The sequence below is a fragment of the Rhinolophus sinicus genome, linkage group LG03 (genome assembly GCF_036562045.2).
Source record: "Rhinolophus sinicus isolate RSC01 linkage group LG03, ASM3656204v1, whole genome shotgun sequence".
Classification (NCBI taxonomy): domain Eukaryota; kingdom Metazoa; phylum Chordata; class Mammalia; order Chiroptera; family Rhinolophidae; genus Rhinolophus; species Rhinolophus sinicus.
In genome coordinates, this window is record NC_133753.1 from 151629139 (window position 1) to 151644051 (window position 14913).

The 14913-nt window shown below is 36.2% G+C and overlaps 1 protein-coding gene across 3 annotated transcripts in view; it reads left to right on the plus strand.

Moving 5' to 3' along the window:
- Nucleotides 1–14913, plus strand: part of CERT1 (ceramide transporter 1) — a 95813-nt gene that overhangs the window by 16435 nt on the left and 64465 nt on the right. For all 3 annotated transcript variants that reach the window (XM_019728139.2, XM_074328817.1, XM_019728140.2), the window contains one exon: nucleotides 12352–12468. In XM_019728139.2, the coding sequence (XP_019583698.2) occupies nucleotides 12352–12468 (117 nt within the window). The remainder of the gene's footprint in view (nucleotides 1–12351; nucleotides 12469–14913) is intronic.

Consider the following 14913-nt stretch of genomic DNA (forward strand, 5'->3'; position numbering starts at 1 on the left):
TATCAGGCCCCACCCGAAACCTAATGAATCAGAAACTCTGAGTAATGAGGTCCAGTCTTCTTTCTCAACAAACCCTCAATGATTTCGATGCGTACTCAAGTTTGAGAACCATTCTTCTAAAGCAAGAAAAAGAGCTGTGCTCAAGTAAACAATAGATATGACAGGTGGTTTATTACATTTCATTTTCTTAACTGCTTACTCCCTGTACTTTGATAGTTGATCTGATATTTAAATGAATGGAGTCATACATAAAGGCAAAGAAGTTGCTATTGTGCTATTGGTGCTAGCAATCTAAATGGACAATGGATATAAAAGGTTCAGACTTTGGGAAACTGTTAAGTATAGTGATTGTCTCAGAAATGGAATAGTTATGAAAACGAATGAACCTATACCAACTTGGCTGCTTATCTAACTGTTTAAATTGTCCATTATCTATTATAGAATGTCTTTCCCCTCCTCCACTATCAAAAGTCTGTCTTTCCTCTGGGCCTAACCTAGGCCACAACGTTTCAGTGAATCATTTCATCTTTTTGTCTTAACTATAAGAATAAAAAACAAAAAAATTGGACCGAGCAACTATTACATGGAAAGCATTATGCTGGGTATTTTGCATGTCCTCTTCTTTAGTCATCACACTAATCTTATAGCCTAAATACTACCTTATATTATATATTTAACCTTTTCATATATGTGCTTTTATCTTGTTTTGTGCCTTTGATTCATATTACAAGAGAAATAGTAATTGCCCACTCTTGTTTCAAGGTGGAAGGATTTCCATTAGTACAATTGTTCCCTAACTTCGGTTTGCATCTAGAATTATGTAGACTGCTTATTAAAACAGATCCCTGTTATATTTGCAAGTTCAATGTAAAAGTAAATCTTTTTTGGAGAAGACATGAATATTTTCAAGTTACTAAATAGTTTTTACTATTTAGAAGACTTGGAAAGAATCAGTTTTATATGCTAAGTTAACGTCATTAAAATATGCTTCGATCATAAAGTAATTATAATCAAATAAGTACTGGCAAAGTTCTGTAACACTTCAGTAGTGTTATCATTACACAAATATATATTGGGGACTCTGCCATCACATTATTTTGAATGAAGATTTCTTTACTGGATTATGATTTCCAGTGCCTGGCACAACGCTTTCTTTAAAATCTGTCAGTTGAATCATAGCAAATCTTTATATTTTTGGTGTGGATTTGATTTTCAGAAATTGTCAGGTGTTATTCAGAATGATTCAAGAAGATTATTGAAGCTAAATAAAGTTATTTGGGGCCAAAATATATTTTGGGCAGAGTTCAACCTCTCAAATGATGTTGGTTTATATTAATTTCCTTATTAAAGCTTCTTTTAGTCTGAAATAGTGCAGTTATCTCATAATAGGAAATGTAATCGAATGCAGAAGTTTGCTTTTTATGATACTTGGAACAGGTAGATGATCCTCTTCTTAATTGTAGGCCACTGCCAGAAAAAGTTCCATAACAAGTACACATGGATTTGTAAAACATGTAACTGAAAATTTAGCATTTCTTTAGTTAATATAGACAAATAATAGTAATATTGTCAGTATCTGTGACTTTTTCACCAACAGAAATTACAAATAATTATATGGCATTACACATATTGCAGATAGCTCAAAATATCTCTACCTGCTACTAGATATTAATTTGTTAATACTATAAATTAACACATGTATTACTATATCTTAATTTAAAATTTTTTATTATGAATTTTGTATAATTGGTTTCCATTATAACCTTAAGTGTTTTGTTTTGTACTTTTGAAAACATTGTCCTGAGGAGTCCAAAAGTTTCATGAGGTTTGCACAGGCATACACGAATCCCTTTGCATTACACAGGGCCACACAGAACACTTTTCTAGCATTAGAATTTTGTTTAATTTGAATTTATTATTGATGTCTTCAAGTAATTTGAGATGAAAGAATTATTATCTAAATTTCTAAAATGAAATGAAGTATTTCAGGTCCAGTGAAGAAAAGAAAGAATGCATTATACTATCTCTTCCATGCCTCAGGCTCTCCTGGGTTATAAGGTTTTGTATGGTCTGCCTTCTTCTTAAACCTCATCTCTCAGCAGACTCCCTCTCATGGTGTCACCTCCAGTCATGGAATACTTCTTTCAGTGTCTTATCTAGACTTGTTCTTTCCTACCATATATCTTTACGTGTGCTTTTTTTTTTTTTGCTGTCTGGAATGTTTTTCCTTTCTTTCCTCCTTTGTTCATTTCACGCTTCGTCTCTTGGTTGAGGTGTTACTTCGTTGGAAGCCTCCCCTGACTAGGTTACTTCCTTTTATTATAGACTTTTTGAACATGGTGTACCTTTCTTAACTATGGCTTGTTACAGTTGAAGTTTTACATTTCTTATGTGATGATTTGGTTAATGTGATCTCTGCAAATTTAAGGACCATGCCAGTTCCTCCCCACCACTGTATCCTCAGTAACTTGAATAGTGCTTGGTAAATCACAGGTGTTCATAAATATGTCACTGGTTGGTTGCTTACATGGATAGATAAATAAATGAATGGATGATTTAGATTATGATTGTTCAATAGAAACATAATGAGTCATAAATGCAAGCCACATGTGTAATAAAAAATTTTCTAGTCGCCACATTAAAAAAGGAGAAACAAGTGAATTAATTTTAACATAAAATATCCAGCAAAATGTTTTATGTCATCCTAAGATATAGTCATAAAAATTATTACTGAGATAGTTACATTTTTTGTTTTGTACCAAGTCTTCAAAATCCAGTGACAGACGGACGCGTGGCTCAGTTGGTCAGAGCGTGAGCTCTGGACAACAGGGTTGCCAGTTCGATTCCCACATGGGCCAGTGGGCTGCGCCCTCTGCAACTAGAAGAGGAGCTGCTGCTGAGCTGCCACAGAGCTTCTGGGCGGCTGGATGGCTCAGTTAGTTGGAGGGCGAGCTCTCAACCACAATGTTATCAGTTCGACTCCCGCAAGGGGTGGTGGGCTGCGCCCCCTGCAACTAAGGTTGAACAATGGCAACTGGTCTTGTAGCTGAGCTGCGCCCTCCACAACTAAGATTGAAAGGACAACAACTTGACTTGGAGCTGATGGGTCCTGGGAAAAACACACTTCCCCAATAAAGTCCTGGAAATACACACTGTTCCCCAATAAAGTCCTGTTCCCCTTCCCCAATAAAATCTTAAAAACAAAAAAATCCGGTGAGTATTTTATACTTATAGTACGTCTCAGTTCAAACTAGCCACACATGGTTAATGACTGCTGTATTGGACAGCACAAGGTTAGATGTTAAAGTACATTGAAAATTAAGAAATTGGACTAATAAAAAGAAAAAAGAAAAGAAAATTAAGAAATTGGGGCCTGCCTGGATCATGCTGCAGGCTTTATTTAAAAGTAAAAAATTGAAAGCAGGGTTTTGTTTATTCATAAATTCCCAAAATTGAGATGAAAATAAGAGATAAATTACCCAGAGGGTACATCATGTCAATATGTTAAATGAAAAAAGTTGAAACTAATACTGAATACTTATGATTTGTTTTATTATATATTTTCCTAAAGCTCTGCAAGTTAGGTTTACAAACAAAAAAAGAGAAAGGGTTGAGGACGACATTACCCAATTGAGGGCCATGAAGTTATTCAGACTACCTTGTCTAAGAATCTGTTCTCAGGTTTTGTTTTCTTAAACAAACACATTTTTGTGTTTTTATTAAATAGCTTTTGTTGTTTTATCTTCTATTACAGGGTGATCTGGGAGGTTTCTTTGGCAAAGTAGTACCATATGTTAATGAGTTTGATCCCACCAATGTAAGATTCACTATTATTTTATATGTCACATTGCCAATTCTAGTTAATATCATTTGTAAGTCACATCCTTATTTCAGAGATGTAAAAATGTGTGTGTTGTGGGGGGATATAATAGGTAAAATGGAGTATTTGAGTAGAAATCTCAAGGAGGAAAAGGAATCAGGGAAGAGGTGAGTGGGTTAGAAGAAGTAGCAGTTGTAAAGCCCCGACTGATTGAAGGAAAACTAAGGAGATCTGTGTGGTTGGAGTGGAGTAGACAAGGTGAAGAGTAGTAGAAAAAGAAGGCAGACAGGTTGTGGGGCCTGATTGTGTAGAGCCTTGTGGGTCATTTTAAGGACTTTGGCTTTTATGCTGAGTGAGATGGGAAGTTAGTGGAGGCTTGAGCTTGTTCCTAAGACCTCTTGTGTGTAACGAGATCACTTTTGGCTGTTGTGTTAAGAATAAACTTTAGGAGTCAGGGATCGAAGTAGGGAAACAGAATCAGGCAGCCTTAGAAGGCTATTGCAAATAACCCAGATGAGAGATGATAGTGGTTTGGACCAGAGTGCAGTGGTGGAGATGATGAGAAGTGATTAGATTCAGATTTATTTTGAAGGTAGAGCTGACAAGATTTGCAGGTTTGCCGATGTAGTCCTTACAGTGTGTGAGAAAAATGAGGAGTTAGATGATTTCAGGTCTAAGCAACTGGTAGTTACCATTTACAGACATTTGGAAGCCTGCAAGAGGAGAGGTTTGGTGGCAAATCAGAAGATCACTTTTAGATGTGTTGAGATGCATCTTAGCCTCTCAAGAGAAGATAATAGAGGAGGCAACTGAATAAAAATCTGAAGGTCGGCGAAAAGGGCCTTTTGATTTAGCAACCATTTATATTGCCTGCTCCACCCAATCTTTTCTGTAATGGTTGGCAAAATGGTGATTTTTCAACTCTACAGACTCCTTCCACATTCATTAATCAGCATTCTACTGTTAAAAAAACAACAACAACAAAAAAAACCAACCCTCTCTTTTTGTCCCATTTGTTAACAGAATGGATTCATATTTATTCAGTGGATTATAATCCATTATTGTACTTACGTTTTTTGATGATAAAATTGTCCTGGATTTGTCTAATGGAAGTCTCTTCAAGCTGGTTCCCTGGTCCTTTTGACATGCTGCCATGCGCCCCAACCCTCATGTCCCCAAAGTACTTCCTTACTTTTTATTCAAGATTTTCCTGGTTCATCATATACCTTACCTGCCCTGGCCCTGGAATCAGCCATTTCCCTGAGGTGCCTTGGTTGCTTTGGGTAGGGAATGGTATCAGATTGGGGTTGGGGTGGGAGTCGTACTACTCAGTGTAGACTTTACCTCAATCTTCTCTCTTAAATATTGAACCCTTCTCTTCAGCTTTCCTTTATAGCTCTTAGTTTAGGGATTCCTTTAGTTCAAAAAACCAAATAGGAAAACCTCTAGTCTTCTGCTAGAAGGATAGATAATTTGGCTGTTTTTAGGGATGATATCTAGGCAGACTAAATGTTTCTTACTTTTAATCAATCCTTCTGTGTGTAGCTTCAGAGGAACCTGGAGCTTCAAATTACGGTTTCTCATTATTTTATTCTTTCTGTGGCTTTTTGCACAAATAAGCGTGCTACCTAGCCTGTCCTCCCCCTGCTGCACGCTTAGGTTTCCCTAGTAGCCTATGAAATACCAATTTGCTAATCTTTTTTCCATTTCTAAAATTTGATCAAAATCTCTTTTGCTGTCCTCTTTTACTTATTTCTTTGTCCTAGTTTAATGCCTTATCATTTAAATGAGGTTTGGTGAGTTAAGTAGATATGAGTATATTTAGTCTACCATATTTAACTACAAGGTCTACATATTTTGCATATTTTCAAAACAGACTTTTTGTCATTTAACAAAAGTATTACATGTGATTTATAGAAAATGTATAGGTAAGCAAATGAAGACAATTAGCTCTAGTCATACAGTTTAAAAGTAGTTACTGTCCATCTTTCCTGTACTTTTTTTCATACACTAACTTTATTAGAATTAGCTGTATAATGTTCCATGGAGTAGGTATCCTATTCGATTTGGGGGGAGGGGCGTTGTAGTAGATATTGCATTAGACCTTTATCTTAGTAAAATGATCTTCTATGAACTTATCTGCACTATATATCAGTATGGTCAGGACATGGGGTAAACAACAAGGCAATCAGAAAAACAGAAATTTTTAGAAATAACCTTAAAGATTTTAAAGAATATACTAGAGATTTTGGTAGTACCACAGTTCAGATTGGATAAGATGTAGTTTCATGGAAACACAACTGAAGAGAGTAGAATACTTAGAATAATTGTACTATATTTTTTCTAAAAAAGAACTATTGCTGTATCATATAGACTTTCAACTTGCCCTGTTTTCAGCCCCATTTGTACCTTTGAGATAATAGCCAAGAGCAAGCTAAGTAAGGGGAGAGCCAATAAGCAGTATGAAAGGCAGTCTCAGAGATCAAAGCATTCAGAAGTTTACTTGCAAAGGTTTGCAAGGGAATACAGACTTTAGAAGAACTGGCTCCCCTATTAAAAAATAGTATAGATATGCAAAAGGGGGAAGTAAGACTGTAGAGTTTATAGCTAGTCTATTCGTATTGGAAAAAACAGTAGGGTTTTTTAAATACTATATCTGCTAAGGTCATCACATATCTTCAGATATAACCTTTGCAGACATCAAGGGTAAAGCTTTTAGGGAGACAATAAATTATAGGAAAGGCTTCTGTTTATTTGGGGAACTTAGAGCTAGATGTGGTGACTCTGGATTTGTTTGTTTACAGACTGGGAAGTATTTTCCCCCCTGATTTTTGGATATGATGTTCATACTTCATAATTGGGGCAATGCAGTGCATCAGTTTTGCCTCTAAGGAGGAGTATTATGCCCCTAATGTGGAAAAAAGAAAATCAAAGTATTTTTTACTGTCTCCAGTGTTATTTAGGGTTGGGAATGCCCTGACCAGCAGATGTATTTCAGTATTCCAAGCTTTACATTTTTGGTATACCCAACAGCCCATCATGTTGATTACCCAACTAACTTTGATCTAGTTTCTTCCCACCCTGACCTCCAGCAACTAAGTGGAGTGGGAAATATGTGTGAAGAGGTGGGAGGAGAGGTAGAGGTTGAAATTTTGGATTGCATGGTGAAGGATAAACTGCTGGTGAGAATGTAAAATGATACCATTACTTTGGCAGTTCCTTAAAGTTAAATGTTTGCCTACACTATGAGTCAGCCATCTCACTCCTAGGTCAAGAGATACGATAATATTTGTCCATACAGAGACATGAATTTTCACAACACATTTATTCAGAATAGGGAAAGGAAAAAATTGCCAATCAATAGGTGAATAAATAAGCAAAATATGTTATACTCTATATGTATACTTAAATTCTCCTCAGTATTAATGAATTACTGCTAAGACAAAAAAAAAATGGATGAATTTCAAAATTATTATACTGAGTAAAAGCAGTGAGGCACAAAAGAGTGTATAGTGATTCTATTTACATAAATTTATTTAAAAATGCAAACTAGTATATAGTGAAAGAAAGTAGATCTTTAGTTTCTGGAAGCTGGTAGCAGAGGGAAGATATTCAGCAGATGAGCATTGGCATCTGTAGGGGGTCATGGAAATGAAAACATTTCCATCTTGATTGTGGCGGTGATGTAATGGACTGTATACAAGTAAAAAATTGATTGAATCGTACTCTAAGATAGATAAAGTTTATTGTACATTAATTATATCTCAATAAAATTCATTTAAAATTTGATTGACTTTCTTTGAAATTCTAGCTAAGTCTTCTTACACCCTGTCCTCTGAATTTAACCTTTTAGATAGTCTTTTCTTTCTACTTTTCCCCCCTCTAGAGAAATCCCTTCTAAAGCATTTGGCATACTATTCTAATCTAGACTTTTGGGTCTTCTCAACTCTGCTGCTGGCATTTGCCTTATTGTCTTTCCGGAAAGTTCCTTTGCTGCTTCTTTTCCTGAATCTCAGTTGCCTCTTATGTCTCTTGGTTACTCCCTCATTTTGGTGAAGCATATCTTCCTGTTCTGAAAGGTAAATGTTTCTTTATCTTCATGGTTTAGAACTTTTCATACTGATTAAGTGCTTGGATGTGAAACCCTTAACTATGGTACTTATTATATGTCTTTTCTCTTGGATTACTTAATTTTCCCATTGAAGAATCTTCATACAGACAGAGGGGGATAGAAAGAGCAAATATGGTTGCTAGCCTTGTGGGAGTCAGGTAGGGAAAAGAAACCCTTAACACCTTTCCTTATTTTTCTCCTTCCCCGACTCCTCCACCTGCGTCCAGTCCCGGCTGTGTAGGAATGTCCCTACTTAAACCTGTCTGATAGCTTCTCTCTGAGGGGTGGGAGTGGGGCCTCTAATGTTATTGCGCAGTAGTCCCAATGCTTCGGGTGGCCAAGTGGTATCCAGGGGTCTGACTCTTGATCAATTCTGTTTTCAGTTCCACCTATGCTTTCACCTTTAGAGCTACCTGGTACCTTCAATTCCTTTGCTTTTCTAGCTTTGCTTACAAATTGGCTTGATTCTTTTGTCTTCTTTTCCCTTGTAGATGTTCAATTTTCAACTTTCTCAGGCCTGCTAAGTCTGTTACCACATCCCACTTTTTAAGTTAAGAACTTTTTCCTTCTTTTCTTTATGGATTTATGCCTCTTGTGTTCCTATGAGGTTATTTTGATAGATAATGGATGCTATGGAATGAATGTTTGTGTCCTCCCAAATTCATATGTTGAAGCCTTCATTCTCATTGTGATGGTATTTGGATGTAGAGCCTCCGGGAGTTTTTTGCGTTTAGATGAGGTCATGAGAGTGGAGCCCCGGTGATGTAATCAGTGCCCTTAAGAAGGGGTGTAGAGACCAAAGAGCTCTCTCTTTTCCATGAGGACACAGCTAGAAGGCAGCCATCTGCAAACTAGGAAGAGGGCCCTACCAAGCACCCTCCCGTGCTGACAGCCTGGTCTTAGACTAGCAGCGCCCAGAACTGTGAGCAGTTTCTGTTGTCAGGCTACGCAGTCAGTCTGTGGTGTTCTTGTTACAGCAGCTCTGACTAAGACAGACCATGATGGTGAATACAAGGGCCATTTCACCTTTTGGCGCTTTTTTTTTTTTTTTACCACTGACAATGAATGTTGACATAAATAAAGTATGAGGCCCACTTACATATTTTTCTTTTGTATTTTCCTTTCTGTAATTGACTTTCTTCTAGAGGATGCATTCTTAGTGGGGGTCATACTTGGTACTTGAGAGAGTGAAATAATCTTAGATATTACAATAGTTTATCATCCTCCAAGAAAAATCTGGGCAAGTCTTATTCCTTAGTATATAATTTCTCTCACTAAGGGGAAATTATTTTTTGGGGGGGTTGAGGTGAGGGGCATGTAATGCAAAAATCTTGAGAAACATTCTTCTGTAGCATTTTCTTCATTCTTAAATTAGTTAACTTCACAAAATAAGTATTCATATTAATCTTTCTGGGTCTGATTTTCTTGTGTGTAGTATGTCTTTCTGATCTGTAACTTGAATGTTGTATTAAAAGGTAATATCATTGAATATTTTTTGTTATATTTGCTGCATTCTCATCTTTCAAAACCACCAGTTATAGTATTTGCTTGACCTCCTTTGTCTACTCATTATTATATTTCTCTCACTTTGTATTTTTCTCAAGTCTGTTCACCATCCCCCTTTTAGCCTTGTTTGCTTTATTGCTGCTTGTGATGTGGTTTAAAATCTGTCCCTTTTTTCTTAGCTCTGTTAGCTTACTTTTCATCACCTGTTACTTTATCTCTTCTTTAAATGTTTTAGTCTTTCTTTTTGTTTTTTTTTCATTTTACTGAAGTTAGGTCATGTTGTCTGCCACACCTACCACCTCTGTTAAGTTTTTCATCTAATTTTGGCCTTTATCCCATGTTTGTTTCTTTCTGATAGTTGTCTGTCAGGACTTAGGACTAGGGTAAGACCAATGAGGGACTAACCTCAGTCATAAAATTTAGGAGAGCACCGAAAAACTCAGTAGTCAAGATAAATGGTATTTTAATGCAGGCTTTGTGTGTGTGTGTGTGTTTAATGCATAATGGACAAAATATCTACAATGAACAAAATATCAAAGTTCAAAATAAAGGCAGGATCAGTTATGTTTGAATGAAGCAATCTATTACACGTGTGTGTGTGTGTGTGGAGATGTGATGTGAGGTTTGTTATCTAGACTTCAGTTTATTCTCTTAACACATCCTCTTAACAAATCTGTCAGTTTCATTACCCTGTACCCTTAGCTTCCCTTACTTTTTCACTTTTGGAAATCAAGGCTTCTGTGTTGTTCACAGACTATATCACCTGATAATTAGTGCATCCCTCTTTTATGTCATCTGCCCCTCAGATTGTTGATGGTAGAAATGGCTGTCTTGTGTACATTTTCTGCCAACTCCATCTCTGCGAGTAGGTATTGAGATATTGCATCTCATATAAATGTGTGACATTCAAGTTAAATTTTTAATTCTTTAATTCCAGCTTTCCAGACTATCTTTTTATTCCATTCCTATGTGTATACCATGTTTCCCCGAAAATAAGACCTAACTGGAAAATAAGCCCTTGCATGATTTTTCAGGATGATATCCCCTGAACATAAGCCCTAATGCGTCTTTTGGAGCAAAACTTAATATAAGACCAGTCTTATTTTTGGGGAAACACGGTAACTATCTGTTAAAAGCTTGAAGTTCTCCACATTTCCAAACTTGGAAACGTAGTGCGAAGAGATAATAATTTATATATTTTGAAGATTTGGTAATTTGGCAAGTTTTACTTCTGTTGATTTCAGGCTTTAAGTCATTGATATCCAAAGGAAACTTAGTGTCAGTTTCCCGTTTTCAGGAATATTTTAAATGTGGCATCAGACCCTGAAAAAATTGTGAGGAAATTCTGAAGATGTCAAAGCTGGGAAAATGTTTGCTGTAGAAATTAGTAAAATTTGAACTATATGTATTAACTTTTATTTTCTAAAGCTTTAATGAGGATAGTGAACAGAATACAAAATGTAAAACATATTCAGGAATAGTAGCTAGAAGCATAATAAGAAAGACTGTGAAGTAAAACATCAGTCTCTGGACTCTTTAGAACAGTAAACTAATGAGTTAAATTATTTACTTGGTTCTTCACATGGTATATATACTTCCCTTCCTCCAAGAAGCTTCTCTCAATGACTGGACTCCATTCTTAAGATTTCTGAATATTTGTCATTCAGTTAAATTTATAGTCATTATTGTATTTATGAGTATTGAATGTTATCTTTTATGTATTTCTGTGTTCCTAATTATAAAGCAGGGTATGCATTGTCTTGTTTTTTCCTTTTGCTTCATTCTAACACATTCTACCTCCCACCATTGTCCTAACTATGATGCCCAGCACATAGTGATTCAGAAAATGTTCAACTTGCATACTTTACCCAGTCAGAACCATGATTTGTTTGTTGTCTTAAAAGAGAAATTGTTTCATAGGCTAAAGACCATTTGGGGTTACTATATAATACAAAAAGTTGTGTATTATTTTTGCTAAATAAACTGATGAGATAATAAGCAATAAACCTGGGAAGTATAATATATAGATTTTCTTCATCAAATAAGTTTATTGTTACTTTGACCGGACAGGATTCTCTCCCCTCTCAGACTAAGATTGTTCACCGGAGAGGAAATTGACTCTGTACGCTGTCCGGTGGAAGTAGAGGTAGCATATGAGTATGTGATGTGATGCTGTCATATTTGAATTCACTTATTGGGCAAAAAACAAAGGATATAAAATATTCATTTTATACATTCTTAAGAAGAATGTAAAACACTGAATCACATACTTGGTTGACATTTCACTAAATGTTTACATTTTGATGCAGGCAGTTTACTATCTAATGTAAGTCTGATATGATTCATTTTATCATTGCTTTTTATTGGAAGCTCTCCTAGCTGTTACTCTCAAAGACATGTAAAAGCCTTGTAGTTAATTTGAGATACTTGGCAGGAAATGTTAACATTATTTTGTGATGGAGTATAAAAATATCTTGTTTATTAAAATTTAATGAAATAAAACTTTGTGATGAGAATTTACTTTCCAGTAATGGAGGCAGGAAGTAAAGCCCTTTTATTGTGCTTTCAGTGCTGTTCGCAGTAGTTTAGCTAACTAAAAGCATTTAATGAAAAATATTCACTCTGTTTTTTGAAATATGTTTGTAGTTTATGTGTCAACTCATTTGTAGGAATAGTGAAATGAAACTTAGTTTTTGGTAACTGTGCCCCTATTGTGCCTTTTATCTGAGACATCTTCAAAAAAGTTATGTTGAGTAAAAACAAAAGAATACCAAGAATCTCCCACCAGCCACAATGGGTATGTTCGTTCATGTTTTTGCTGTAGAATATAATAATATAGAATCTAAGAATAGATTCTGTAGATCTAAGAATATAATTAGTTTTGCTTTTCATTTTCTGCTTTTTTTCTCCATAGCCTCATGATTTTGATGAATGTCGATTTGATATTAGTGTAAATGATAGCGTTTGGTATCTTCGTGCTCAAGATCCAGATCACAGACAGCAGTGGATCGATGCCATCGAACAGCACAAGGTAGGGTCTCCAGTGTTTACCTACCCATGGAGGACGAGGCGAGAGACTGGTGGTGACTCCATTTTTAAAAATCTTGAGATATAATGTGTATTACTGAAAAGTTGAACATTCTTTGGGTGGTGAAGATTAAAGCAGCACAGCAGTAAATTTTTTCTCCCCCTTCTTCTGCCTCCCCCCACCCCACTCTAGTTCACGTCGTTGTTTCTCAGTCTCGTTGTGTAGGACACAGCTCCCTGGCCCAGGCTGGTGTTATGAGCCTGCTGCCCCACCCCCACCCCCCGGCAGTTGGTCGCCAGTTGTCAGTCGGCGGCTCATAGCAGCTCATGACAGCTCTCGCCGGTGCAGGCCACTCACACTGGCTGTCGCCCACTCACACTGGCTGCCGCCCGCTCACACTGGCTGCCGGCCGCTCACACTGGCCGCTGGCCGCTCACACTGGCCACCAGCCACTCATGTCAGCACACTGTAGCCCACGGCAGCACACAGCAGCCCTGAGGCAGGTCACGCCGACCTCTGGCTGCTCATGGCAGCCCAGCTCCAGGGAGAGCCGTTGTTCACAAACAATCGTAGCTGTAGAGGGCCCAGCTCACTGGCCCATATGGCAATAGAACCAGTGACCTGGGCATTAGTAGCACAGCGCTCCAACCACCTGAGTCACCGGGCTGGCTCCACAGAAGTAAATTTTTGAAATAATTTTATGTCTAACACTTGAGTTGCACTAAGGGAATTTGCAATGATATTTTTAATTGTTAATTAAAGTAAAATAGTGCTTTTTTATAAAACAAATCTTGATTTTCATATTTAGGATTTGCTTCATAATAAATGCCATTTATGATCTAGATGAAATAATTTTTTAAATAACATTGGATTGTAAAACTAATATTTAAAAGCTTCAATGTTAATTTTTGTAGTCATCTGTAACCATTTGGGTAAATTCTTAGTGTAAACATTTGTAAATCATTTTTTGAGAATATGAAACTAATACTAAACCTTTAGAAAGGCTTATTTATATAAGTATATAAGCCATCTCCTTGTAATTTAAAGTTAGTCTTTGACTTCTGCTGTGAATAAGTGGTAAGTAGACTAAAGAAAGAAGTATATGACATTAATAAATCTGCATTATTAGCTAATTCAGTATATCATGGTAAAACAAGGACTAGGGGAAGTTATAAATTCACCATGCCACGCCCAAGTGTGACTTCAAGAGAACTTTGCACTTGCTCACATACTTGTCTGTACTTGTTCATTTGGGTTTCACAGAGTTGTAGTTGAAACACCTGTTTTAGTTAACAAGCACAAAACACATATACACACACACACACACACACACACACACACACACACACAAAAGAAATCAAGAAAAACCAGTCTGGCCTGCGATACCACAGGCACATTCTTAATAATTGATTGTGAGTTAGCTTGTATTGCCTGATGATTGATTCTAAAGAACACTGGCTGTGATGCCCATCTTTTTCTACCTATTTTAGCTTTAGTATTATATTGGTTTAAAATTTTTTGTTGATCCTAGTTATCTTGGTATTATTACTTTGGAAAAGAGTCTAAAAATAGAAAAATGAGAAATAATTTTCTATTACTTAATAGAGGAGAACTAGAATTCCAGGATCTCAATACTTTGAAGCCAGGCTGACCTGGATTCAGACACTGCAGCCTCTGCTGTGTATGACATATGTGACCCTGAGCATGATAATCCACCTCTTAGTGTGTGTAAGGAATACACGAGATAATATATGTATGAGTAAGGTTACCAGAGTGGCTTATGTATCTTCCCTTTTATGTCATAGTGGAAATAGAACAGGCCTTGGAGTCAAAACTAAACTCACCAAATTGTACCATGTTGTTTCTGGATGTAGTTCTTCATTCATTTAGAGTTGCTAGTACATAAGGAGAGTGGCCTAGTTCGTGAATTTAATCAGGGCCAGCCCTCTTACTAATGATTAAAGATGTTATTAAGTAGAACTAATTTCTATATTTGTAACTGAGCTGACTTTTAAAGGCTTAATCAGTTTATATAGATTACAGGCCTAGTTTTTTTCTGTTTAATTAAGCATATTTTATTTTGCTTGTTTTTCTTAGTAAAACTGAACCAAAATTCTTTGCATTCTGCCATTCTGTATTTTCTTTTTGAGTGAAGAGGATATATGAAGCATGTGTTTCTTCCATATCATTGACTTTTTTGCGTTTTTGAACAATGGATAGATACTATCTTTGGGTCTCTTTCAGAGTAGTGTGACTTAAGCTGAGATAACAGATTTTTGGTGAATTTAAGTTCTTAGAAAAAAGATTCAATAGCATGGCTCCAGATATATTGTAAACTTTTCCTTTCTGATGTCTAGAGATTGTTTATTCATTGACAAGGAAGGAAGAATTATTGTTAATTGTTATTAATACTTAATTATTTAATTTTAATGTAAAATATGTGATATG